This window comes from Ctenopharyngodon idella, chromosome 2 (assembly GCF_019924925.1).
Source record: "Ctenopharyngodon idella isolate HZGC_01 chromosome 2, HZGC01, whole genome shotgun sequence".
Classification (NCBI taxonomy): domain Eukaryota; kingdom Metazoa; phylum Chordata; class Actinopteri; order Cypriniformes; family Xenocyprididae; genus Ctenopharyngodon; species Ctenopharyngodon idella.
The window spans coordinates 37,965,814-37,990,955 of NC_067221.1; the positions used below are offsets into that span (position 1 = coordinate 37,965,814).

The 25,142-nt window shown below is 35.7% G+C and overlaps 1 protein-coding gene across 2 annotated transcripts; it reads left to right on the top strand.

Moving 5' to 3' along the window:
- The first annotated feature begins 37 nt into the window (after window positions 1–37).
- On the top strand, window positions 38–23,135 carry sh3gl1a (SH3-domain GRB2-like 1a). 2 transcript variants are annotated; one of them, XM_051866483.1, is made up of 10 exons: window positions 38–289; window positions 7,217–7,285; window positions 9,344–9,416; window positions 11,373–11,516; window positions 11,835–11,968; window positions 12,323–12,481; window positions 14,987–15,090; window positions 15,892–16,025; window positions 17,614–17,658; window positions 19,695–23,135. In XM_051866483.1, the coding sequence occupies exons 1-10, from the start codon at window positions 245–247 to the stop codon at window positions 19,886–19,888; spliced, it is 1,101 nt and encodes a 366-aa protein (XP_051722443.1). In that variant the 5' UTR covers window positions 38–244; the 3' UTR covers window positions 19,889–23,135. The 2 variants fall into 2 exon arrangements, with proteins under 2 accessions (XP_051722443.1, XP_051722453.1); XM_051866493.1 differs by lacking the exon at window positions 17,614–17,658.
- The last annotated feature ends 2,007 nt before the right edge of the window (window positions 23,136–25,142 follow it).

Here is a 25,142-nt window from a genome sequence, read left to right on the forward strand (position 1 = left end):
ACCAATCAGAACTCTCTTATTATACGCGACGCGTGTTTGGGAGCGTTCTAGTTGCGTCGCGTCGCAGTGTAGATGGGCTGTGACGTGCCCTGCAGGTTCAAACTCTGGCCGAGCAGGAAGAAGGAGTTGTGATTGTTAGAGTTTTTTTTTTTACAGCTCTATTGACGCCTATAGTTTAATTTTTAAATATTGGGTGAATTAAATAACATCTAAATTTGTCAAAGCGAAAGGATCCGACGCAAAAATGTCTGTTGCCGGACTGAAGAAACAGTTTTATAAAGCGAGTCAGGTGAGTGTTTCCACGTCAACTGGTGCACGACCATAAACTCACAGATTAGATACAACAATAAACAAATAATATACCGTAAGTTATAAAGAAACATTTGCGGCGTCTGTTCAAATTCTGTTTGAATTATTTCATCCGGGGTCGTCTCTGCTGTGGTGAAGTAAAAGTTAAAGTCTGGCTGTGTTTTAAAATGTAGTGAGAACCCTACATAGACAACATGTTTGGCGATCACAAGTGCGTTTTAAACACGTCTGGATAGGCAGCTCAGTACATTTTGAGACACTTTGTGGGAATTGACTTTTTATATATTTATATATACATACTTTTTATTTGCTTTTTTGAGTTTATAATAGATTTTTATATCTAAAATTTAAATCTAATATTTATAGGGAAAAACTTGCAGGAAACAGATGTCACCCAGAGAGTGACCTCAAAAGACAAGCGCTTTATGAATAAACCAAGCTCATATAATTTCAAATCACGTCTCTGAAGTTAGAGCTATAAAAATTTCACTATAAAGTTTTTTTTTATAGTGAAGTATACAGATATGACACAATCAAAGAGATAACAGGTTGCTGTTAATGCACTGTGTATCATCATGACAAAAACATTGCAACACATTTTTTTTGCACCACCTTGTCCATGATAAACCTGTGGTCAACAGTTTAGATGAAACTTATATGCTGAGTGTTTTGAACAGGAAGCACTTGTACTTTACTGGCAGAATACTTACCTTATTTAGCTGATGTGCACTAAGGAGCTGTCTGCAGGTGATGCATACAATGTTTACCAGTAATGTGTGAAGAAAACATATTTATCCTTTGTACTGTACAAAAACATGTCCAGGTCACAGTAAAGAGGAAAAGTATAAGAAGTTCTATTTTGCATAAACAAAATTAAGCCTATTGCAACATTTTGCAATGTGATTCTCATGATGATTGTGCATATTTTACCCTCTAATTCTCTTTACTGAAGTTTTTTTCTTGCAAACAAGTAACACCGCAATGTTTTACTGTATTACACTTCAAAAAAACTGCAATACGATGATTTATACAGTATGCAGCCATAAATAATAGGCAGTATAATAAATGTATAAATAATGTTTAAATGATTTTCAATATATCATTATATATAAAGTCATATATCATTATTTCTTTGCCCACCATTTTACCGAACATTTGCACTGTGTGTAAGTAATACCTTGCAGAAAGTTAAGACTAAAGATGCAGTCGGATCAAATTACCTCACTTATTTTCTATTCAGTGTGAATAATGCTGCTTTATTTCATTGTGTGGTTAGTAAACAACCTTTCTCAGATACTTGTGAATCTTGTGTAGTGGTTTAAGTCCATGCCAGGCAGATAAACAAAGTGATTTTGAATGAGATTCTAAGATAATATATTTTTTTTGGCTGGATTAGCTTTTAATCCGTCTTCTGCTCCAAAACAGTCATGCATTTAATCAGAATGAAGCCTGTTTATAGAACACAGTGCACATTAACTTGCAATTTCAGACATTTGCTTGAAGTTTTTGTCTAACAAGTTTTTGTCTAACAAGCCAGTCTAACATTCCTTTACCCTTATTGCTCACACAAAACAAGTCTAACATGCACCTACATGTTGCAGAAGAATCATTTGAAAGCATCTTAATGTCAGATGGGAGATCTTGCAGTCACTGAGCCTCACTACAATAAAACCTAAAGCCTGCAGGGTTGAAAATGCGGAACTTCTTGTGAACTTCTAGTAAAACCTAAGTCATTAGTTAACTTTTTTTTCCTTTTTAGTCCTTACAGAATGCATGTTCCATCTTGATCTTAAGTCATAGTTCAAAATAGTCATTGTTCATGTTGAAAAGGATCATAGTGACTGTTTACATAAAGTATGAATAAAACAGGGCTGAAGTTTGAATTATTTGTGGTAAGCTGAATTTTGGAGAGTCAAAAACATTCAAACTGATTCTACTCATAAATATTCTCGTGGTATTTAGATGTTAGTACATTGACCAAATTATTTGGTTTATTGATTTTCTAAGGAGGCGGAGTCTAAAAAGTTGAACAGATTTAACTTGACATGTTGTCTTAAAATAAAACAGCAAGATATGATGCAACAGCTATAGATGACAGTTAAAAAATAGTGCAGACTGAATGCAAGTATGCTGTCTTTTGTTTGCTGATACCAACATTGCCTGTTGTCCCGCTGTCAACTATTTATAACTGTTTCCAGCTGCGAAGATGTTATACTCCGCAGACAGCAAATTTAAAGGGATAGTTCACCCAAAAATAATTTACTCACCCTCAAGCCATTCTAGGTGTAAATGACTTTCTTCTTTCAGCCAAACACAATCATTAATAAATATCCTGGCTCTTCCAAGCTTTATAATGGGAGTGAATGGTACTTTAGATTTTGAAGCCCAAAAAAGCACATCCATCCATCATAAAAGTAACCCATACGGCTCCACGGGGTTAATAAAGGCCTTCTAAAGCGAAGTGATTCAGTTTTGTAAGCAAAAATATCCATATTTATTTATCCACATTCACTCCCATCATAAAGTTCGGAAGAGCCAGGATATTTTTTAATATAACTCAGATTGTGTTTGACTGAAAGAAGAAAGTCATATACACCTAGGATGGCTTGAGGGTGAGTAAATCATGGAATTCTTGGTGAACTAACCCTTGAAATTTGTGGATTAAATAATGAATCTCAGGTGTTAAAATGGGGCATTTTGGTGTTGTGAAATAGAGATCCCTGCTTTGATTTCACCTGCTATTCTTGGAAAATATCCAACTATGTATTCGTGTAAAAGATTTATAAGAGGTGTGTGAAGAATTCAGTGTTTAATTTAGTCGTCAGACTGGATTCTTGTACACAGCAAGTATAGTACCTGTCCACCAAATAGACAGAACAGGTGTTTTCTTTCAGACTTTTCTCTCCCTCCCCTTTCTTTCTTTATCACCTGCTCTTTTTTTTGTTCTAGGTGGCATTTACTTGTACAGGTTGACGAGAAGTGTTTATTGCACCGACGTCACTTGTATTGTTATACGGTAGAGTTTTTTTTTTTTTTTTTTTTAACTGAAGCGTATTTCCATGTGGGCTAAGTTGTGTATTTCATATTGTAATGTGTAAAGCTGATGCCTTTGTTCCTGTACGCTAGAAACAAAGTTGTCAGATTTGCCTTAGGGCAGAGAACTATATGACTTCCCTTTCATATGAAAGCGTGCAGCATTATAAAAATGTTTTTAATCCTAAACCCTACAGAGGCTTGAATATTGGAGTGTAAATATAGTTTTTTTAGTTTTAGTTTTTTTTTTTTTTTTTTTTTTTTTTTTTTTTTTAAATGATCAGTATCAATCTGATAAAGATGATATTAGGAGCAGAGGGTTGATTTTTCCTGTTTAGATTTTGATCTAAACCTCTCTGCTTAAATGCTTTAAGTTAGTTTTACTGACAAATATAAACTGTGCCTATGTATGATTTTCCTTACAGAAGTATTTCAATCTAAATTTTAATTTTAAAAAATTATATGGATTAGTTGCACCAGATAATCAGCAGCAATATTATCATACCTGCATAGCAGTATATGTTGATAACATTGGTTATCATATCAGTTATCAGCCATTACAAAAAAGTAATTATTGTAGTTCATCAGGATTGGTCAAAGATTTTAGTATTGGTGCATAACTATGAAATCATATTGATAATGTGTATCACAAAATCACCTCAGTTTTGATTACTTTACATGAATACAAGCACTTTAAGATGAGATTCATTTGAGATGGAGTGTTTTGTGCAAATGTATTTCATTTCTCATATTCTAGAAAAGTGATCTGTGATCAGTGTCTATGTCCACACCTCCATCTGAATCATAATAGGACACTAGCAGCTCAGAGCCATACAATAGAGCCACTGTATGAAGGGCTGTCAATCAAATATGCATGCACATGTGTTACTTCTCTCTGAAGGCTGGGTGTGTGTTTTATAAACATTTGTCTGTATGAGATTCAAAGAGCCGTGAAAATCTTTAGTGGCATTCACCCTATAGGGAGAGAAGTTTTGAATGTTTTGCTGTGATATTTCTTCACTAATTAACTCCCAACTTTTAGTCTTAGCTGTTGACTTGTTTCCAAAGCTATCTGTTAAAATTAGCTCTCACAAACACAACTTCGTTGTTTTTGCAGTTCAAGCACGACCAATTCTGTTTTATAATATGACATGGAAATCCTGGTTCTTTAAAATTTAATGGCTAGTCAAGCACTAAACAGTAACAATAATTCACAATAATGATGCTGACTAAAAACTGGAATACTCTACACAACTTTTAATATCTGAACAGATTTGTCATTTTGTGTAAAGCAAAGCACTAGGCATCATACACTTGCCAACTTTGTAAATGGTTACAGAGAAAAACTGGGCAACATAGACTAAATGACTGAGGATCACACACTATTACACTTTCAAGTCATTCTGAACAAAACAAACTCCCACAGATACATGACAAAAGAAAACAATGTGTTCTAAAATCGGCTCAGAACATCAAATATGTCTGATGTCCTTTGAATGGATAGAATTATAGGATGTGTCTCAATCAGATCCCTAGTTCAGTAGTCAGGGCATTGATCAGGGAGTCAGCCATTTTGAGGGCTGTCTCAATCGCGAAATCCTTCCAGTGCACTGAAACTTTCGCTCCCTAAAAAATCCCACAATGCACTGTGAAAACCAGTGCATCGATGCTCACTATAGGTGTGTCCCATTTGTATGCCGTTTTGTAGTATAAATAGTGCGAGTAGTGTGTTCACGCTGAAAATTCGAATTTAAAGTGCACTTTAAATACCTGGATGAGGCAATTAATTAATCAAAAAAACGAAGTGTGGAATGTTGAACACTTCATGCACTCGGCCATTGCAGCCTTAATTACATAGCTGAGGGGGAGGAGCTATCAGAATCTTGTGGATGACAAAATAACCATATAAATTTATACCTTACACCAGTAGTTCCCAAACTTTTTAGAGTAGAGTACCCCCTGAGGCATTTAACATCCTTCTGCATACACAAAAGCCTTGTTTCTGAATACTGAAAGATTCCTCGGATCCTAGGCCAAAATCTGAAGTCTTTGATCGCTAGTTTGACATGTACACCAACAGCCAATTAATGACCATTGCGATCACATTTTACCTCAGACGAAATTCTGGCAATGTTAGATTTGACGCACAGTCCCACGGTGTGGCTTCTCCTACAACTATCAAATCAAAAACCGATAGGAGCGCAGAACCCAATGACGCAATTAGTGAGAAAACAACGAACCACCACTTGCTACACACACATTGTCTTTGTTTTTTTTTCTAGTTTTCTTTTCAAGGGAGGCCACACTAGAGATTGTTTTTGTTTGCTAGCCACCATTTCTATCCCACATTTAAATGCAGCTCACGGTGTCACGGATTGGTAAAACCCCAAACTTCTTGCGTTCGTCTGTTTTTAACACGTCTTGACTGCCGTACAGTCTGACATTAATGACAACTGAGATACTACAGTGTGAAATGGCGTGTTCGTACAGTCTGACAACTTAGCAACAGTTGTAAAGGACCATTATAAATCATACAGTGCGCACACAGCTTTATCTGGACATTGTGACATACTGTATCTAGACTGAAAAATATGCACAGAAGTATTGTATTCCAGCCTTAAGACACTTTTAGAGTAATTATTAGCTTGGATTATGCCACCCAGGCTGTGCTGCTTGGTTTTGTTTGAATATTTTCCCTTTGATATGATTTCAGTACACAAACACTTCCTGTTCACTGTAATACAATACACCTAACATACTTTCTGTGTTTGTGTTTGGAGAGAGTTCAGCTCATAAAGGAGGAGTGCTTGTGTGTGAAACTGAGTTTAAGCGTTTCTGCCGCCCATACAGGAAGTATCATTGATGAACAACAGGAATAGCTCAGATGGGGAACTCCACAGGGGCCCTTAGAATCCATTCCTGCATTTCTTTCCTTCGCTGTTCTTATTTCTTTTCTCTCATCTTCACACAAGTTTTATTAGTAGTGTTTACTAAGGCTGAGGAGAAGTGTGCTATTATGTCTCTAAGTGATTGGACTTTTGATTTTCTCCTAGTGGTGAATAAAACTGAGCCACTTATGGGTAGACTCTTTTCATGTTAATAATAAACAACCACTCAGAAACAACCATCTACAACACCCTAGAAAAATGCCACTCATATTTTCTGTGTAAAATGATTTCGGAGATTAAAAATTTCACAATTTGTTTTTAAAAAAATAATTAATATTTACAATTTATTTGAGATTTTACTTATTTTAATTAGATGGATATATAGTATAGTGCAGAGTGATGAGAAATTAATCGGAAAAGAGTGGGAATGAAATTGGGAAATGCTGCACGGACTCAAACCTGTAACGCCCACATGAGCACCAAAGCACAGTAACATGTGCATTAATTTTATACTTTTGTGACAAAGTAAGATTTTTACAGCACAAAGGCAGTTCTTATGTGAACACACTCACAAAAGGAACAATTTAAAATCTGTTTGAAGTTCCTTACATGACAAACATCATTGCTCTTTCTCGCTCATTCTTTAATGCGAACTGAATGTGCAGCAGGTATTTAGATGAAAGCCTGAGGCTTCAAAGTAAGAGATAAGAGCTGATCTCTTTTCCTGGACATTTGCAAACCAATGAATGTTTGTTTTTTTCTATTTGAATATTTTATTATTCAATCTCACAAATGTGTTTTGTTGCACATGCATGTTTTCTGAAGGATAATATTCTATTAGTCCAATACTAAAACAAAGTTTTATTAAAAATGCTAAATGTTTTCTGTAAAAGTTAGGGTTAGGGGATAGAAAATATCTTTAGTTTAGTTAAAATCAAACAAAAAACATTAGCCAGATTAAAAATCCTTGTACTGACATGTTTCAGATGGTGAGTGAGAAGGTGGGAGGAGCAGAAGGAACCAAACTGGATGAGGACTTCAAAGACTTGGAGAGGGTAACACATTTTTAACATTCACATTGTGATGCCAATGTTCAAGTTCTCTTAATTATGATCAAAACTTCCTTCTTCCTACTTATTGAAAGTAATAAATTCAACAATACAGTTGGCTAGAAACATCCTCTACACAAATAAGCAGGTGCAATTTGCTGGCCAACAAAACTTCTCGGGCCTCATGTATAAAACGTTCAGTAGATTTGATCTTAAAAGTGTGCATACGCACAAAAACTATAGATTTCACGTACGCACAAAAGTTTTCAGATCTATAAAATCATGTGTATGCAATAAGGGTGTAACGGAACATGTATTCGTCTAAAACCATTGTGGTTTGGTGCATACAGTCAGACGATGAATACAGTCAGTCACAGGCGATCCACACTCCAATCCAGAAGGGGGCGTGTGCTGTAATGCAACGCTATTTGCCAACCGCCACAACAGAAAAAAATGCAGAAGAAGAACGGACGATCTATGCATAGATATGTTTACGTGTAATCTCTCAACCAGTGTTTCAACTGTGAAAAGACATCAATAAAACAGCTTGAGAATAATATCTCACTTAGCATTACATTTACCTCATGCAAGTCATTTAGTGTCCACAGCATGTCCCAACTCTAGAGGGGAGCATTTCACTAAATATATGCAGCTTTACCTGTTAGTAATGTTTTAATTTAATATATGTTTAAATAAATTTGTCATGAAAACAAGTTCTGACAGTAACTGTGTAAATGCTTATATTTAAAAAATGAATTACGCAAAATTCCCCAGTCAGTGGAAGATTATGCGTACGTGCATCTCCACCCCGTCTCTTTGAAATAACCATATATGGAGCTTATTATGCCTAGTTTTACTATGCATATTCCCATCCACGTGATACAAGAAATTAGGAAAATATGAGATATGGACTAAAATTGCCATTTGTGTATCCAAAGAAATATTTTCTCTTCTGCAATTTAGTTTAAAGAGGAATTATCATGCGCCTAGCACTCATTAAAACATTAGAATGTCACACGCCACAGGAAAAGTGTTCAAAAGCAGAGCATCCACTACAAATATTTCTATCTAAATTCATATACATTTTGTTTAACTTTTGGATAATGACTTGAGTGCTTAATTCCTTTAAAGAGAGAGTTTTGCTGAAGCCAAAAGAAGATATTTTAAAGATATCGGTAACCAAACAATTGATGGACCCCATTGACTTTCCATACTGTGGAAGTCAACTGTTTATATGAAATATCTTCTTTTGTGTAAATATTTCGTAACACCAGTTTAAAATCATTCAGTTTATTTCTTTGCTCACTCCAGTAAGAGAGTGCGTACACATGGTCTTTCTATTTTTATAAATCCCGATATGCGTGTAGAAAATTGCAACATTTATACATCAGGCCCCTTAACTGTGTTAGCAAATAATTGTGTGGAATATGAACTATGTCTACTTCCTGTATATGATAAACAAACACAGAGGTTTTGTAATTCTCAGTTTATTTAATGGTGGCCTTCAAATATATTGTTACATTCCTATGATTACCCATTTTATCCTCAGAAATCACAAGTTTTTGGTTAAATGTTGACAATATTGGCTTTAATAGTGCTTGGCATTAGACTGAAAAGAAACGGTGGTTAATACCATTTCCGCCCACAGGAATTACGTCAGTAATGCATAACCAAACGATCCTCAACGTAGAGAAGTTGCCCCACCTCAAAATGACAAATTTACAGCTCATAGCTCACATTTCAGAGGAATTCCTGTAAGAGCTTTAACACAAATGCAAGCCTCACATTTCTGCTTTTAAACACATCATTTGCATTTTTGTTTTCTCTGTGGTAAACCACAGTAGACCACAAAAGCAGTCTGTCAAGCTCACATTTTAAAGAACACTGAATATTCCTTAACTTCCTGAATGGCTGTTGTTTTAGTAGGTGCGACCACTACTGATTGTTTCAAGTCCATCTCACTTGTTTGTCTGTGAGAGCTGTAAATGAGCATTTAATGAGCCCTCTCTGTTGACCGTGTGATATAAAGACACACACCTGTTCTCTGACGTTTGTGCTTTACAGAAGGCTGACATCACCAGTAAAGCCATATCAGATGTGCTCTGCAAAACTACTGAATACCTGCAGCCCAACCCAGGTAAAAAATGGACAAAATATTCCTCATGTACTGAGTTTTTAATAATTACATGTTAAGTATTTTTGTCATGTTTTCGAGTGCAAATATCTAAACATTGTTTAAAAAAAAAGGTGTTGTCGCCTCGCATCAGTTGCATCTGGACCAAAAATCTTCTCTTGAACACACAGCACAGACTACAGCCGACTGCAAACTAACACGTGCTTTCTGCGCCTGTGTGTATGGAATTAACTGTCTATATCAGCAGGGCTTGCTTACCACTTTGAGTATCAGTTATGTTGATAACTTCATTTTAAGTGGCTCATGCTGTTATGAAAATATTCATGTTTTGGAGTGTTCGGGTAGGATAACATAACATTAGACCAGCCTTCTGTCTGTGCCGTCTTGACTTACTTGCTCTCTTTCATCACTTTCGCTTTATTTCCCGTTCACTGACTCGTTTGCTAAGCTGAACATCCAATCAGAGTTCCCACTCTCACCGACGGCCCTGACGGCGATTCAACATACTGAATTAGGCAAACTGCCCACGTGAGCCTGATGAGAGCCGATGAGTGGAACACACCGCAAAAACTAGCCCAACAGGCGCTCTCCGACAACCCAATATTGTGTCGGCTTGGTGTGTCCTGGCCTTACTGCTTACAGCACATGTTGGAAAGAAACTCCTAGTACATTATCTGAATTTCAGCCTCGGATCTTCCTCAGCACGTGATACACAGTGATACAAACAGTAACAACACGAACCAAACTCTTCCAGGCCTTAGTTACAAATACAGTGTTTGAGAGCGGGTAAAAGTAGATGCTGTTCGCGGGCAGCCAATGAATGTCATAGGCTGGCATTATGCAAATGTGTTACAATTACGTAGGTATGTAACAGGAAGTGAGACTAGAATTACTGATGACTCATTTTGAATCAGTTCTTTCTTTTAGGAGACAATAAACTTTATTTTTTGTGCACTTTGATCTTTAAAACTTTGTAGACCTTTTATGTTCACAAACAGCTATATTACACACTGCATAAAAGGTAATATTCGAAAAAGCAATAATAGTGACACTTTAAATTTACACTTAGTTGAGAAGCAAAATTACATAAGTTTTAAAGTCTTGTTTTGACTTAAGTGACTTAAAAATGAAACTTGTTTTCCCTTTGAATTAAGTATATTTTTCTTACCCCATTGGCATATGTTTTTTCTTGTTTTAAGTATAAACTCACTTTTTTTTTTTTTTTTTTTTTCAAAAAAAAAACAACAACAATACTTATACCCCTGGTTTCACAGACAAGGCTTAAGCTAGTCCTAGACTAAAATGCATGTTTGAGCTGTTTTAACTGAAAGCAACTTGTACTGACAGATCTTAAAATATGTCAGTGTCATTGTTTTGTCTCAAGATACACACCAGTAATGTTTTTTTTCTAGTGTGCGTTTATAAAAGCTACTTAAATACCCTAATTGAACTAAGGCCTAATCCTGGTTTAGGCTAAGCCCTGTCTGTGAGACTGGGCCATATAATATCTTGCCATTTTGTTTTTCAAGTAAATTTCATCGACCTTTTTAAGCTATAATCCTGAAGACATCTAGGAGAAAAACTGGAAAAAAAATTAATTGCTCTCTAAAATCAAATCAGAGTTTATTAATTTAATCAAGGTACATTTACTTGAGAAACAAAATGACACAAGATATTATGAGTCTTGTATTTTGAAGAAGAAAAAAAAATAGTTTATGCTTAAAACAAGAAAAAATATTTTCTTAAACTTATTTTTTAAGTCACTTAAGTTTGACACATTTTTTTTTAGAAAATAAGACTATATCTTATGTCATTTTACTTCTCATGTAAATGCAAATTTAAGAATGTATAGGTATTTGTACTGGAAAATGAGACAAAAGTACTGTTTTTTTTTTTTTTTTTGCAGTATATATTTCTTTGTTTTCATTTGCCTGCTTCTCTCTCTGTCTTGTACTGTAGCATCGAGAGCGAGGCTGACCATGGTGAACACCATGTCTAAGATGCGTGGGCAGGTGAAGAGCCCAGGTTATCCACAGGCAGAGGGACTTCTGGGAGAGTGTATGCTTAAATACGGCCGAGACTTGGGAGAGGACACCAACTTTGGTAAGAGGAATGTTCTTTCTCATAAGCATTTACAAAAAAAACTGTAATGGGAAACTGTACAGAATATTTCATTCATATTATTTGCCCTAAGTATGAAATATTATTCTTACAGTAACATGTACCAGCAGACAAAACAAAAAAAAATCTCAACAAAACATGACAAGAATACTTTTTGCGCGCAAAAACAAAACCTGTTGAGCATCTATGTATAAGCATATTATATTTCTCTTTGTTTAAACAGCTATTCTCAGATCTCTCTATTTATTTTTTACATAATACATAATAACAAAATATTTTTGTTCTCCACCCGAAACGTAGGTGGTGCTTTAGTGGAGATGGGAGAGGCCATGAAGAGACTGGCAGAAGTGAAAGACTCTCTAGACATTGACGTCAAACAGAACTTCATCGACCCTTTCCAAACTATAATCGACAAGGACCTGAAAGACATACAGGTGGAAAACTGCAATCAATTGCTCTCTAAAATCAAATAAGAGTTTATTGATTAAATATATATGAGTCATTAGCTAAATGTTTGAACATTTGTGTCAGATTGTAATGAAGCTTAGTTAAGGATAAGGTTTCTGCACTGCAAAAAGTCTTACTTTAGTTTTCATGGCCATTTTCCACCCTCTTTGACCCTTTAGGTTAAATAAGTAGTTTTTTTCTGTACATTTAAGACATGTAAATTAACTGTTATAATTGGCTAACCTCTGCATATTGTTGTCAGAAATTATTAGTGTAAATGTATCTTTTAAAACCTCTAGGTCTGTTAATAATAATTATAATATACTCTGGTTTTACCTCAGCATCACCTGAAGAAACTAGAGGGCCGTCGACTGGATTATGACTACAAGAAGAAGCGTCAGGGGAAGATTGCGGATGAGGAGCTCAGGATGGCGGTGGAGAAGTTCGAAGAGTCCAAAGATGCAGCCGAAACCAGCATGCAGAACCTTCTGGATACTGACGTAAGCTCACTTCAGCCTCTGAACTTTTCGAAAACTCTTGCTGAAAAATATATCTTTTACTGTAGTGGCGTTAGTATGCAGTTTATTTTTAGCTGTTTTAAAAGTGCTATATGTTTTTTTTTTTTTTTGACTGTACTACAGCATAAAATTACCTTAATATTTTTATTTAGAGATTTAGGAAACATGCTAAGTTCAAATACTTGTTTCTCTGAAAACTGGCTACAGCCATTTATTCTACTTTGAAATGTGTGTTCCGTGTCAAAATGTCTGTTTTTGTTTTGGTCTGTGTGATCCTGCTCACTGCCAATTTACTGTACCTAATAGTATTTCAACACCCCGGGTTGCCAGTTGGTGGAAAACACATGGAAAGGAATACAGTAATTTCAGTTTTACCATCCAAAAACACAAGTTTTAAAGTAATAGCACATCTCTCCTAGTAAGCCGCACGATTTGAGGAATCATTCATATCCATTCAGAGTTTTCACGTGATGTCACACACTTAAAGGAACGCCCCCCAGAGGGCAAAACAAGGCTTTCCTCCATTGCCCGCCAGTCATTTTTACCAGGTTTGTAGTAAGATCTAATGTAGCAAGACGGTGATATTAAAAGACCAAATTCAATATACACCTTATTGATTATGCATACTTTGTACAGGCAAACAAATAAGCACAGAATAATAATGCAACACATTAAGCATTTTTTCCATCGAAAACCATTATAAAAAAACACATTGCGTTCATATTCTGTGCTCATCTGCTCACCTGTATATAGTATGCATCATCAAAAGGGGTTAAACTGAATTTGATCTTTTGATATCACTGTTTTTATACATTAAGGCACTTTAGGAGAGGGTTGCACTAAGGATTCTTTAGCCTGGCGTCGGTTCACCTTCCGCCTATGCTGCTTGATCAGCCCTTTAATTCTAACGGTCTTTCTGCGTAGTTAAATCTGTGTTTAAAATTAAGTGGTGCAACACAACTCGATTTAAAACAAAACTCAGATCAACAAATCCTTGATTAGTGTTAAACTTTGCTTAATTTAATCCTTATTGGTGCAACCCACCCTAGTGTTTTTCACGTTAGCTTTTTAAAAAATCGTCCTGCTGTTTTTAGTGATTGAAATCACTGCAGGTGCTGTATATGGATCACAAGTGCCCAAAACTTGCATATTGTTCACATATTTTAGTTTTTAAGATGGAAAATTGACAGGCTTATGCTGCAATTACATGGCTGTTTTGCCGTCCAGAGCTCCGCGACAGTCACGTGACTAAAAACTATGAATAGCACAAACAGTGCAGGACGGGTTACACGCTGAAATGTAATATCACTAATCCCAAGTGATGCTTGCCTCAGAAAACTCTACTAAAAATCAAATGATCCCCTATTGGAAAGTTTTTTTTTTTTTTTTTTTTTTTTTTTTAGTCCAGGACCATGCAGAGTCATATAATTGTAATCTTGCTACAGTGATCCACATCAATGAGTGCTGGATATTTTCCAGACAGTCTGCTGAGCCAGCACATTTATCAGCCTGTTTTATCGACACTGGACTGCAGCCCAGAGACTGTGAAAACTTCGGGATATTTCTGATTCTTTGCCACATTGATCTTAAGCGCAGGCCTGTAAATAAACAAAGTTATTGATGTCAGTTAACAGAAAGTTTTTCAGTGTGCCATGTGAGTACCACTTGTCATTGAAATGACATGAAGTTGAGTAATTATTGACAGAATTTTCATTTTTGGGTGAACTAACCCTTTAAGTAAGACTGATTAAACTTAACTAAGTGCTAGTTGGTCAGACTAGTTCTTAAGACACAGTTTTGACATAGCGACTATGTTTATGTAACTGGCCCAGATGTATGACATTAAACTGACGTATGAATCATTTAGGTCATCATGGGATTGTTCACTAACACATCTTTATTTCATAAAACTCAATTTTATGATTTATGATTTGGATATAAAGCTCCCTCCAGGTGTTTCTATGTGCGTATTATGATTTTTTTTTTTCCACATATAAGAGTACTTACCCAAAGTAAATTGCATGTGGTTCTTGAACCATTTAGAGTACACTCTAAAAAATGCTGGGTTAAAAACAACCCAAATTGGATTGAAAAATGGACAACACAGTAATTGGGTTGTTTTAACCCAAAAGTTGGGTTTGTCCATTTTCAACCCAACTTGGGTTTTTTTTAACTCAGCATTTTTTTTAGAGTGTATATGCATGGTTTTGGTCTCTTTTGAAAGATATGTGTACTGTGGGCGGTACAATGGAAGGCTAACAGGTTAAAAAAAGAAAAAGCTGTTGAGATATATTTCCTGGAAACCTCTTTGTCACATGTAATTTTGCTTCTGAAGAAAACGCATTTTCTCTCAAGGACGTTTAGGTATTTTTAGAAGACAAAAATACTGATTCATTTTTTTTTTAAATTTAGCTTGCGGATTGCAGCTCTTTTTGCTAAAGCAATAACCTCTTTTCATGCTTTGTACCTGTCTGTGTCTGTTTGTAGGTGGAGCAGGTGAGTCAGCTCGCAGCTCTGGTCGAATCTCAGCTGCAGTTTCACAGACAGTCTATGGAGGTCCTGGAGGAGCTGGCAGAGAGGATGAGAGAAAGGTTAGACATGAACATCCACCGTTCCACCTGAATATCCTTCTGTCTTCATCACATAAATGAAAATTCCTACCAAATCCATTTGAGATTATTACTTCTCTGGAACACACTAGAAGAAATTTTGAATCACGTATTTGGTCACTTTTTCTTATGCAGTTACAATGAATGGGAACAAAAGCTTAAAAGCTTTTTCTGAAACACACATACTGTAGGCAGCAACCTCATTGCACCTTTAGAGGTCCAGAAAGGTAGTAAAAACATTAAAACAGTCAACATGACTACAGTGATTCAACCTTAATGTTATGAAGGGACAAGAATACTTTTTGCGCACAAAAACAAAACAAAAATAACGACTTTATTTAACAATTTGAACTGTTGTCATACACAGTTGACATAGTGAACCCAGTGCAGGCTTCTGTGTTTATGTCTGAATGCTGGCTCAGTATTGGCCAGCTTCTGCGTCAACATCACACACATGCGTTGTGCTGCTCACGTGTACAGTGTTGACCAATACTGAGCCGGCGTGCAATGACGTTGCAGCCTATGTGTGGTTCATTTCACACAGAAATTTCATTTTTGGGTGAACTAACCCTTTAAGAGAATGTATTTTAACATAAAAATCTTACATACTTCCTTTAACCTACCGTATGACCTCTGCAATATATTCCAAGTGTTCTAAATATTAAATTCATTTTTGGGGGAACTATTTTCAGGCCCTGATAGATGGTTTACCTGGTTGCAACCTGTGTGTGTTTGTGTGGGTTTACATGACTTTGTGTTCATGTTTGTGTGTGTGCTCTGCAGAGTAAACAAGGCCCAGTCTCAGCCGCGCCAGAAACGGGTGCCTGTGTCCAGACCCAGTTCAGATTACTCAGAGCCGGAAGACTCCAACGGAGGCTGGAGTCCACCAGCTGCGCCGCCCTCGTACTCATCCGCAGGTGAGCCTGTCCTGTTCATTTACATAAGGCTTCATAAAAACGTGATTCAACACAGAGCCAATGTGCTTTCACACAGCCTTTACTGTAAATTTAACAGCGTTTTTGAGGTGGCTAGATTTGATTTTAAATTTGATTTCATCAGGGAGTCACAATCTGAATGTTAATGGCTGATATGAAATGCGGAAAGCCCTCAACACTGTGTGTGTACCTTCAGGAAAGGTTAATCATGCAATTTCCTTTATCAAAGTGGCTAATGATGCTTTTGGTCACACATTACAGCTTTTAAAAAATCTTTTGAAAATAATTTTAACCAAGACCAAGGGTTAATTGAAATCAGTCTAATGGGTCATATTCATCGATTCATGTAACAAAAAGCTCAGAAGATCTCCACATGCTCCACAAGACAAGTTTTTACCCCTGAGACAAGAGAAGACGACGCAATTGTTCTGAATGGAACACTGCATGCTGTACAGAGGATATACTGTGTAATACTTAATATTTTAAAATGTTGGCTGTCCAAAACCTTCACACAAACAGTCAATGACTTGCTTTTGTGTATAATGGAACCTTCTAAGGAAACAGACTGTCTGAGGTCTCAAACTGCCTTCCAAGGCACTATAAAGTCATGTCTCAAGATCTAGAAAAAATTTAAATGAGCTTTAGTCATAGCCAAGCAAATATTTATTGACTACAGTGCTTGTTTCTCATAGAAATTGAGTTATATGCTGAAAAAAATTATGAAAAACTACTTTCAATTGCTCAATCAGACAACATATTATAGTATTTATTAATATTTTAAATTTGTATATATATATATATATATATATATATATATATATAATATATAGTTTTAGTAATTGTAATACTTTAACTTACCTGTAGTTATTTCAGTTAGTTGCCAAATCGACATTTCTGTTGACTTTTTTTAAGTTTAGGTTTTATTTTATTTTATTTTAATTTCAATTAATGAAAAGTATTTTATTTGTCTTTTATTTTTATATTTTCACTTTTTATTTTAATTTAAGTTTTAGTAATTTTGTTATGGGCTTTTGTCATTTTTGTTTTCTATTTCTATTTTTATTTATTTTATTTCAGTTGTATGATTAGTAATTGTAGTAGTGCTTGTTTATTTCAGATAGTTGCCAAGGCAATATTTCTAATTTTAGATTTTTATCAAATATATATTTCTTTATTTCAGTTTCAAATTTTTAGTTTTGGATTTAGTTAACAATAACAGCACTGGTGTATTGCACTGAGGGATACAGTATTTCTCGCAGTGTGCTCTGTTGTATACAGCACATTTTGGCAAAGGTCACAGTATGTAAAAGGTCATCTAGGTATTCTATACATAAAGACAATTCACAGTTATCACATATTTGTTTGTGCATGTTTGTGTGGATGGATGTGTGTATTTGATGCCTGTGCCAGTTGGTTTTCACTGTGAAAGACAGTGTGTTGTTGATCACAGATCTGTGTGTGTGTGTGTGTGTGTGTGTGTGTGTGTGTGTGTGTGTGTGTGTGTGTGTGTGTGTGTGTGTGTGTGGAGCCACGCAGAGACTGACTATTGTTTTTCTTTCTTTTGCGTCAGCGGCCCCCGCCTTTAACAGGACATCTTCACGCCAAAAACGTAATTGTGAGTCACATGCAAACACACACTCGACATGGTGAAGGGCTTTTATCTTTCTAGCTGGCCTCCGTTACATATGCCAGATTTTTCAGCCTCCATTCCTATTGAAAATTAGCAGTGTGAGTCACCCACAGCTAAATACACTCAGGTGAAACACACTCGCACACAAACCGTGATGAGCACAGACAGTTCACTCATGTATATGAGATGTTTCCCTTCATAAGATGAATCAAAGCGTGATAAATCTGCCAAATGTTGAATTATCCACTGGGGAGCGTGTTTAACTCAAGAATGAGTTATTTATTAAAACCTGCATGAACAGTTTTAGAATATCACACACATTACACAAACAAGCTAGTGATCTGCCTCACTGTCTACATAGGGTCTCTTCTTAGGCGACATCCTAACCTAAATGGAACTTTATAAGTGATTGATTTGGAACACACTACATAGGCAGCACATGCGGCACAATTCCAATAGAGTTTGACGTTATGTGGTTTGATTTGAAGGGTTCAGACTTGAGTGGATGAATGTTGTCTAGCATGTGGTGGGTTTGGATTGCGTGAGAACTAATATGATCCTTTTGTGACCTGCATGTTTGGAGGTGGCAGAACTAAACTATTATCTAACATAAAATTAACTCCGTTTGGAAAGAAGATAGTTTTAAACACATCAACTCTCCATTTTTACACATTTTGAAGCATTGCTGCCAAGATTATCATAAGAAAAATGATCAAGCAAAAAAAATTCTATAACTTATGGGAAATATTAATAACTACAAACCAAGAACTTTCAACCTTGATACCCCTTCTACTTGATACCCATTTTATTTTATTATATTAGTGCTGTCAAATCAATGAATCGTGATTAATCACATCTAACATAGGTTGTAAATGTATAATATTTATGTGTGTGTGTGTATGTATGTATGTATGTGTGTATATATATATATATATATATATACACACACACACACATATACATACATATATATACACACACATACATACATATATACATATTATATATGTGTGTGTATATATATATATATATATATATATATATATATACACACACACACACACACATATACATACATATATATATATATATATATATATATATATACACACACATACATACATATATACATATTATATATGTGTGTATATATATATATATATATATATATATATATATATATATATATATATATATATATATATATACACACACACATACATACATACATACATATATATATATATATATACACACACATACATACATATATTATATATATATATATATATATATTATTTGACAGCACTAATATTTATTATATTGTTTTTTTTATTTTATCATATATATTACAAATTAATACAATTTACTAATCATTTTAAATTTGTATTAAAAAAATAATATTTTAATAAATTAATATTTTGATTCATTATTAATTTGATTTATTATTATTAACCTAGAATTATTATTATTATTATTATTATTATGGTAATTTTGTTGTTACGATTACTTGATGTTTGCTGCTAGAATTAAGAAAATGACACATCAGTATTTTAAAAAATAATTAATTAATCTATTTATTTATTGTTTATTATTATTTTATTTATTTGGTCATTTTGTTTTTATTTCAATCTATTATTATTTAACCTTTTTATTAAACTTGGATTTCTTTATTTTTAACAATTTTTTTTTTTTTTTAATTTAGTTATATAACATGGTTGCAAAACTTCATAAAATATAGAGTTTTGCTAATACTTTATTTAAAAAAAAAATAAAGCATGCATTTTATTTCAGTTTTTGTTTAAAGCCCTATTTTGTACCATATTGACTAAAAAAATATCAGTTAAAGAATTTAATTTAATGTTCCTCATCTGTACTTACAATAATCACTCCACTAATAGTTAACTTCGCTGTTTTAATTTTTAATATCTCTCTCTCTGTTCATTTTTCCTCTTTCTCCTCTCTGTGTGCATCTTCACCCTTTATCCTCTCTATTATCAAACATTCTTTGGTCTCCATAGCAACAGATCAGCCGTGCTGCAAGGCTTTGTACGACTTTGAACCAGAGAACGAAGGAGAGCTCGGCTTCTACGAGGGCGACGTCATCACGCTGACCAATCAGATAGACGAGAACTGGTACGAGGGAAGCGTGCGCGGCCAGGCGGGATTGTTCCCCTGTAACTACGTCGAGGTGCTGGTGCCCCTGCGGCACTGATCACACATACACACACTGAAAAGAGCAAGAGAAAGTCAAAGTGTCAGGTACAGACAGACAGGGAAAAGGGGAAAATGTATGACTTTTATTTCACTATGAGCACTTTGACCTCCTGAAAGAGATACAGTATGTGTCTGGTATATTATTTGTTACTTAGGGTTGAAGTCCAGCTTTGTAGTTCATCTTGGTAAAACACTACCATTCCCTAAAGTACAATAAACATCATTGAGAAGTATGTCAAAGATAAATCCATTTTGGGAGTGTTCATTCTAGAGTCAAATTATTTTCATATCAGTTTCCTATAATGATGTTACTTGCTTACAAATGCTCTCGGCAGCATCTTTACTGTATAAGAAATGTCTCTTGTTGGTAATCACTGACCTCTAGTGGCCACATATCACGGCTCAGTTCTTTCTGACCGGCGAAATGCTCAGTGTGTTTGAATAGAACTTCTTTTACTTCATAATGCATTTGTTAACGATCATATTAACGATTAACTGTCCCTTTCCCATTGGCTTTAGTTGTACTGAGTTTCTTTCATTTCTCTTAAAGGGATAGTTCACCCAAAAATGAAAATTGTCATCATTTACTCACCCTCAAGTTTTTCCAAATCTGTATGAATTTCTTTGTTCTGATGAACACAAAAAGTTATTTTGAAGATTGGGGTTCAACAGTCGATGAACCCCACTGACTTCCATAGTATGGAGAGAAAAAAAAAGACTATGGAAGTCAAGAGTGCCCTAAAACTGTTCATACAGGTTTGGAACAACTTGAGGGTGAGTAAATGATGACAGAATTTTCATTTTTGGCTGAACTATCCCTTTAAATGTTGTGTTGAGCTGTGCATTAATAATTTGGTCAGCATTGAGTTTAATGTTATGTTCATGATTAAAAAAAAAAAGGGAGGTCATTAATAAATTCAGAAAAACAAAACGGTGTCTTTGCATGAGCATTAACAAGGATATGTTCACCTAAAAATAGAAATTTTCAATTTCTTACCCTCATGTTGTTCCAAACACATTCAGTTTCATTATGTTGAGAATGACACGAGGGTGAGTAAATAATGACAGAGCTATTCCTTTACATCCTCACTTCCTGCTTGCAAATTCTATTTTTAAATGAGTATGTCAATGAGGTAAATCCAGCTGTTTGATGAACCCGAAGTACCAGTTTGTGCTCATGTAGACATCAGACAATCATTTTTGCTTTTCTTTCTTTTCCCCGCATGATTTCACCTGTTGCTCTTTTTTTTTTTTTTATGGAAAAAGGAACCTTTACAAATCCACTTCCTCACTGTACTCGTGAACTGTTGCGTCATTGATCTCTGTAGTGAGAGACATACAACTAAAGCCTCATAGCATTACTGATGTGGTTTATAAAATACCTCTGATTACAGACATTACAGTTCCACTGGGATGTTGGGTTCTTGAAAAGGGAAATTAAGTGCATGAAGCGCTTTTTGTGATTCTGTTTTTAAGCCCAGATTGTTTGTCTTTTGGGTTTATATGGCTTTAAACTATTTCCCTTCCTCAAAGAGGGAATTCAGAAGTTCCCTTTAACCACTGACCCTGGTTCAGTTTCTGTCTCTCAGGGAAAGTTAAGTTTGCTTTAGTCCTACTGTACAGCTAAACTCATTGGGACTATGATTCATATTATTCAACATTGGCAGAGCAAATTTCCATGTAAAAACATTCTTGCTTAAAGTGTTGACGTAAGAATGAATTTATAAACAGTTAATGCAAATTCGTTCTGCTAGTGAGTGTTATTGTCGCCGTGGATAAACTGTACCAAGCGAATGTTTACATATGTATTTAAAGTTATTGTCGATTTTGTGTTAGTCTTTTCATTACAATAATGATATTATTAAACCGTTTGTAGAATAATTTGATTTTGAAGATAGTCTATAATCACTGCAAATGTCAAGTTGTAGCTAGACAACAAAATTGAACAGCGACAGAGCCCCTAAATGGGACATGATGGAAAAAAAAATATATATATATATATATATTTTTAAAGCTTTTGCATTCTCCCTAGAAACTTTGCATTCCCCCAGGAAACTGCTTTCAGCTGCAAAACCTTTGCATTCCCCCAAGAAACTTTGCGTTCACTCACAAAGAACTCAAATATTTTGCAAGCGAACGCAAAGTTTCTCCGAGAAACACAAAACATTTGCGAGAGAATGCAAAAGAATTGACGTTTAATTGTCCCATCTTGTATAGTTTTCCATCACCATGTCCTTTTAGGGTCTCCGTAGAACATATGCAATTAAATACTGCCACTTTATTAAAGGGCATTCTTAGGATTACAGTGATGCTCAGTATAGTTTTAGATTGTATCTTTGAACAACATGCCAAATAGAGAGACTGGACCAGTTTAGATTATCTAGCATTTTTTTAGGGTATATTCATATTGATCATATTTTAGATTTCTTTTTTGCCACAAACCGTTACTGGCATCTTGACGAGAGGGACTGTAAACTGGACTCTGTGTCCATTGAAAACTGGGATCAGGCTGCAATCTGTTCAGAGTTACTGTAGTAAAAGTAGTAAATCAGAACTGATGCAGAGCATATTGTTCAATGTTGTGCATCATAATAGATCAACGCATGTAAGGTACTCTGGAGTGAACGTACCACCCTGTGTTCACAAAGAAATAGAAGGCAAAAAATGACCCAAAATGATTTCAGCAGCTAAAGATCCTGCCAGCACCTCTTTCTCTTTTACTTGTGTGATTACATTAGCATTAGTCAGCAGATCTGATTTCATGCGAGTCAGTTAACCCTGAAAGAAACCAGTGTGACCAGCTTTTGTAAAGTACCGTAAAAACGCATTACTGCTTGCATCATTGTGATTCGGGTGAGGGATTCTAGTCCTAGATCACATTTGTATCAGGTTCAGGTCTTGCTCTGAGTTAACTTGCATGTTTCTCAATGCTGCTTCCTACTGTAATACGCTCAGCATATTACATGCTTTCTGATGTTGCTCACACTACATTTAAAAGTAATATTTTATTATGGGTAGATTATATTATATGTAATGGAAAACCTTGCTTGTGCCTTTTATTGTCTCTGGTAAACATTGTTAGGCCTCAAGTTTTACGACAGTCATGTGTTTTAGAACGTGTTTCAGAAAGAATGCTTCTTTGAATCAGTATTTCCTGTGTAATCCGTTTGTGATTTATGTTTTGTTATAAAAATGTGCAGGGAACATTGTATATATTTTCATTTTAAATAAAATTTAAAACTATAGCTCTGTGTGTTTTCTTTTGGCCAGTGCTCGCTCTGAACGGGTTTCTCTCACCGCTGAGTGTGAGCGGGAACTGAAAAGCACGGAGTGGAACACAGAACACTTTCAGCAGTGAGGTGTAATTTTTTACGCTCACATTTACCATTGTTCAGCTAATTTTCGCAGGCAAAATCAAGTCTTTTTAATAGGAATCCAGGCGATCGTAAATTTCATGTGTGGGCGAAACATTTCCGCACACAGATTCTGCATCATGTTCAAGTTGGTCACGAATTCGCCGCTACAGGAAAAACTGCTTGATTTGAAAGTGACTTCTGTTTATTTTATACAGTAGGCTACCTGTCAAAATTTTGGAAATGTTAAATTATTAGAAGTTCAAGCATGTAGCACTGAATTAAATTTTCCAAGGATCCGCATTCTCCCCTAAAAGTGATCGGGCAGACCAAACCGTACGTCGTAGACACTTTAAGGGCTGGTAGTACTCTTACCACCTATAATGTCACCAAGGCTCGCCCTGATCGGCCTAAAGGCCGGAACACACCAAGCCGACGGTTGGCCAACTAAGTTTTCTCAGTGTGTTCCGCACCGTCGGCTGAAGTTGGTCCTCATCTGCTTTTTTTCAGCCGATTCGAAATGTTGAATCGGCGTCAGAGATCGTGGGTCCGTCGAGCCATCTGATCATTCTGATTGGCTGTTCAGCTACTGCCCCCTGCTGGTACGGAAATGCATTTCATCTTGCGCAGGCGCAGAATGACGTGCTACTTGGCCGTCGGGTGTTGAGCGTCGGTTTGGTGTGTCAGGGCAACTTGGGACACAGACACTGCCGACGTGAGCCAACCCCGCAGTCTGCTTTCGTCGCCACTAGTTCGTCAGCGTCGGCTTGGTGTGTTCCATCCTTAACGGGGGCACAGCAGTCAAAATTACGAAATGACTCGGATTTTGAAATTTCCGGGTATTTTGGATTTTTTGAAAAACCTACTATTGCGAACTTGGCCCACTCTGATTGTCAATAGTTATCAAAAAAAAAAAAAGGTTAAAATTCCGATTCACAGTCCCTAAGGGCAGGCAAAACGTTTGAGGTGGGTGGAGCCACTTTTACTAAAATGTCTATAACTCGTGAACGGAATGAGATATTTTCACCAAACTCAGCACACCAATGTAAGAGCTCATTCTATGGTCGTGTGAAAAAGGATGCGGCGACTGGCCACTTGGTGGTATTATAACAGGAAAAAAACATGAAAACGGCTATAACTACTTCACTGTTACTCCGAATTGCCGTGCATCGTCTTCGTCCGAGGGGCCATCACTGTCTATGAGGACAATGACGCATCTCTTCTGTTGGCCACTTAAGTGTGAGCAGATAACAGACAAGGTTAACGGAGACCGATCAGAACGAAACTCGCTGGGCCTGTGAGAAATTTTAAAGAAATTGGCCACCGGGGGCACCATCGTGTTTTTCACATGTGTAAAGTATAGTGTCTCGCACAATTTTTCGCCCACGACATTCGTACCACATGGTAGAACTCCTCATTCTGAGCAACTTTGCCTCTAGGACCATCACTGTCCATCGATTCGTTCGTTAAATATTGGAGATTATTTCGAAAACCAAAAACCTTTGGCAAACTAGTCTCAATGAGGCTCAACCTCAATAACTCCTAAAAAGCTTTAAAAACCATATATTTTCAATGGTAAATTGCATGTATTGGCTGTAAATGATCTTTTCCTTTTATAATTTAAGTGGTTACATGCTTACTAAATAAAATGTAAAATCTTTTTGTGCAAGTGCTTAAAGGCCTTAAAATGCTTGAACCCCGATAATTGCTGCTTGCAGCTATATTTTTTAATGTTTTTGAAAGAAGTCTCTTCTGCTCACCAAGGCTGCATTTATTTAATCAAAAATACAGTAAAAACAGTAATATTGCGAAATCTTATTACAAATTAAAAGAACTGTTTTCTATTTGAATTTTAAAATGTAATTTATTCCTGTGATGGTAAAGCTGAATTTCTTCAGA